General features: G+C 43.1%; 1 protein-coding gene across 2 annotated transcripts; it reads left to right on the top strand.

Moving 5' to 3' along the window:
* LOC100276501 (uncharacterized) lies at positions 1 to 2044 on the top strand. 2 transcript variants are annotated; one of them, XM_008672231.4, is made up of 4 exons: positions 1 to 392; positions 713 to 796; positions 1271 to 1344; positions 1419 to 2044. In XM_008672231.4, the coding sequence occupies exons 1-4, from the start codon at positions 161 to 163 to the stop codon at positions 1740 to 1742; spliced, it is 714 nt and encodes a 237-aa protein (XP_008670453.1). In that variant the 5' UTR covers positions 1 to 160; the 3' UTR covers positions 1743 to 2044. The 2 variants fall into 2 exon arrangements, with proteins under 2 accessions (XP_008670453.1, NP_001143746.2); NM_001150274.2 differs by lacking the exon at positions 713 to 796 and having other exon boundaries at positions 116 to 392; positions 1419 to 2038.
* The last annotated feature ends 1295 nt before the right edge of the window (positions 2045 to 3339 follow it).

Here is a 3339-nt window from a genome sequence, read left to right as displayed (position 1 = left end):
AAAAATATTACACAATGAAGGACCAACGTGCAAAACACAGTTCCATCCTTATCCGTTCTACTTTGTCACTTGCCGACCCCTCTGCTTTATATAAGCTCGAAATTTCGCTGACGCGAAAAAAAATCAACTGATTCGCTGAAAAACGGAGAATCGAAAGCGAATGCTGTCTCCCACCACACTGCGGCCGCTGGTTCCGGCGGCGGCGCCAGCGCACCTTACCGCCTGCTTCTTGCCCGCGTCGGGGCGGCGTGCGCCGGCGGCGGCGGTGCGCGCGGTGCGGAACTACGACTCCATCCCGAAGCGGGAGCCCTTCACCTCCAACCGCAGCACCCTCGACGAGTTCCTCCGGCTGGACAAGCCGCTCGTCCAGCGTACCAAGGACCAGATCACAGGTATCTGCTCTGCCGGCCGCACCGTCGTCGCCTCGGTGCATGATCTATTTTTCTGAATGATTTTTTATGCGCGTCATGCGTCGACGCGTCGTCCTGCCACGATTTTTGTAGTTTAGATTTGTTTATAGTTCTTTTGCCTTCCTGACTAAACTGGATTACTTTTGGTTGGTAGTACATGTCATTTTGGCATAGGATTAAGTAGATTCGTTATCTACCTTCTGCTGTAGTTCAAACATTCTTTTCATGTTTTTTTTTTGAAGTCGGAGGGCCATGTAACTAGCATGTATTAATACTGAATCGGAAACCGCTTTGCTGGTTAGAATGTTCTGGTGAACGAGCACAAGAAGAAAATGTTCTGGTCAGAGTGCTGTCCATTGTTTCAGAGGCACAAAGCATTTGCAGCGGTATATCTACTTAACGGTATTGGATATTTAGGTCTCTGAATTGTTTTGGTGGTATATGCTTTTTACATACACATGGTCTCGTTGTAAGATAATATTTGTCATTTGTGTTGCCAATTGGTCTGCAAGTAAAGCTACCCTAAAAAAAGGTCTGTAAATACTAAATAGGCTTGCACTTGAACCTTCGTATCGCCGCACTAAAATTATAAAGCAGGATTGTTTTCGTGAGAGGCATAATCTGCATCATGATGTCGAACTGTGAAATTTGAGGTATCATAGACAAGGCAGACCACAGATGTAGTGCTAGTAGAGAAAGTTGGACAGAATTTACTGAACTCATCAGTCAGCCTTTTCTTTCTGACTAGTGTAGATCAGGTAGGAGTAGGATCTCAGTGCAGTAACTTCGTGCCCTCGATCGCTGGGCATATAAGTTATTTGCAACTAGTACTTAACAATACTTCTTCTTGTCGGGAACAGATTATTGCATGACCGTCGAAGGTGACGAATGTTGCAGCTGTTGGGATGCTTACTTTGAACTGAATAAACTTGAGGTACGTTCTAATTACGTCGACAGACATTTGAAATCACTTGTCTTTTGGACTCATACTCACCCAACGCTGCACAGCGAGAGCTGCCCAAAGAGGAAATCTCAAGGATGGTGAAGGACTCAGAGGGTGACGTGAGGTACCTGATCGAGAGCATCCATCATCGCTCAGATTTGCGGAAGAAGATAGCAGAGAAATCTCGTAATTCAGTACCATCAGGCTCCCAGGGGCAAACTGCAAAGCCAAGGCCGTTCCCCGTGCCTGATGGGATACCGAAAACACAGGAAGAGCTCACCGAAGAAGAGGAGGCGTTGATGCCAGAGTCTCCATACACAAGGTTGCTGAGAAGGATGGGTAGATACCCTGAATGGTACACCCCACGCCCTGATCATGAGACTGACTGAATCAAGTCATCTACCATCCAGGTGTCCCTTTTGGAAGTTTTGCAGCATGATAATCTGAAGCTGAAGCTCGTTTTATGGTATGTGGTAATATTTTAGTGTTGCACCTATGCTGCTATGCAGATTAGACTTGTCCTTTTCTACTTATTAATGAAAACCGGTGTGTGCGGTTTATGCTGTAAATACCTGGAGTGTTCAGAATATGTTTTGTTCGAGGTTCTGTGTACTGAAGTACGGAGTACTAATGAATTTCCTTGTACATAACATCGAATAAAATCACTGGGTTTTACTTTGGTTTCTGGTCATTATAGTTGTGTGTGTTGGGGGAGGGGGGGGTTTGCATTTGACATCACACGTTCTGCGTTCTGGTGGCAATTCTGCTTATACATCTCTCAACTGTTTGTTTTTTTTTCATTAATTTGATCTGTTGCAAAACCGGTCGTTGTCCCCGTTCGGCTGCCTAAAGCCTTGTTCGTTTATGTCGGATTGCACCCGAAATCGTTCAGCTAATCAAAATTTATATAAATTAAAGAAGTAATCCGGTTAGAAATCGTTCCGACCCACCAATCCATAATAACCGAACGGCGTCTAAGAAAGATTGCAGGTCTACTATTTCCTGGCCTGGAACAGAGGATATGAGACTGCGTTTCCTACCCAGGCCATGAACGACGGAGAATCTCCAAACCAGATCACTGTGATCTGTTTTTATTCAAATCCAAATGAACAGCAGTTTCAATCCGGATCAAATACCAATCCAGCTCATTTCTTCCCACCCGGAACCAGCTGAAATGAACGTCTTCCCACCCGGAACCAGCTGAAATGAACGGGCACTTAAGCCTGTTTGGTACAGCTCCAGAAAATCTTATAGAGTCGATGGAGCATATTATTAGGTGCTTCAGAAAATCGTAGAACTGAAGTTAAAAATCTTTAAAAGACATTTACAAAAGTCATTTCATTTATTATTTAAATTAAAAATATTTTTAAAATTATTTAAATTAATTTTATAAACTACAACTTCACACCGGAGATGAAACCTAGAGCCATCCTGAACACGTGGTTAAATAGCGGGCAATGTATTATGTGTAAACCAGTACTCCAGCTGAAATGAACGGGCACTTAAATAGCAGGCAATGTATTAGGTGCAAACCAGCTTCTGTACAAATTCCGCACAACTAACTAATAAAAGTCGCAAAACAATTTGAAAATTATGGGTGTACTTCTTTATTCACTCTACTACTATAGAATTTATTATAAATTAAAAGATAAAAAATAAAAAATATCTCACAAAATTTTCAATTTTTTGAATCTCTCAATATATGATAAATTCGAACCTAGATAAATTTTATATAGGGGTAAAGTAGACAATAAAATCCATTTATAATTTTTTATTTTTTTATAACTTAGTTTACACGAAAACCTAGATACACCTTCCACGAAACCCCACACCCGACTCGGCCCGCTTTCCCCCACAAGAAACACTCGAGCTGTCCAGCAGTCGTGCCGTCGTGCGCCTCTAGAAGGGCAGTTCCGTACACCCCCCTCAGCCCACCCGGCAGCGTGCCTTCTTTTCTCTGTTTCCGCTTTCGGGAACGAACCGCCT

The sequence above is a fragment of the Zea mays genome, chromosome 1 (assembly GCF_902167145.1).
Source record: "Zea mays cultivar B73 chromosome 1, Zm-B73-REFERENCE-NAM-5.0, whole genome shotgun sequence".
Lineage (NCBI taxonomy): Eukaryota > Viridiplantae > Streptophyta > Magnoliopsida > Poales > Poaceae > Zea > Zea mays.
This window is presented reverse-complemented; position numbering and strand designations above follow the sequence as displayed.

Coding starts and splice junctions, on each gene's coding strand:
- LOC100276501 (XM_008672231.4), top strand. CDS start 161: ATGCTGTCTCCCACCACACTGCGGCCGCTGGTTCCGGCGGCGGCGCCA. Junction 797..1,270: donor GGCACAAAGCATTTGCAGCG/GTATATCTACTT, acceptor TGTCGGGAACAG/ATTATTGCATGACCGTCGAA. Junction 1,345..1,418: donor TTGAACTGAATAAACTTGAG/GTACGTTCTAAT, acceptor AACGCTGCACAG/CGAGAGCTGCCCAAAGAGGA.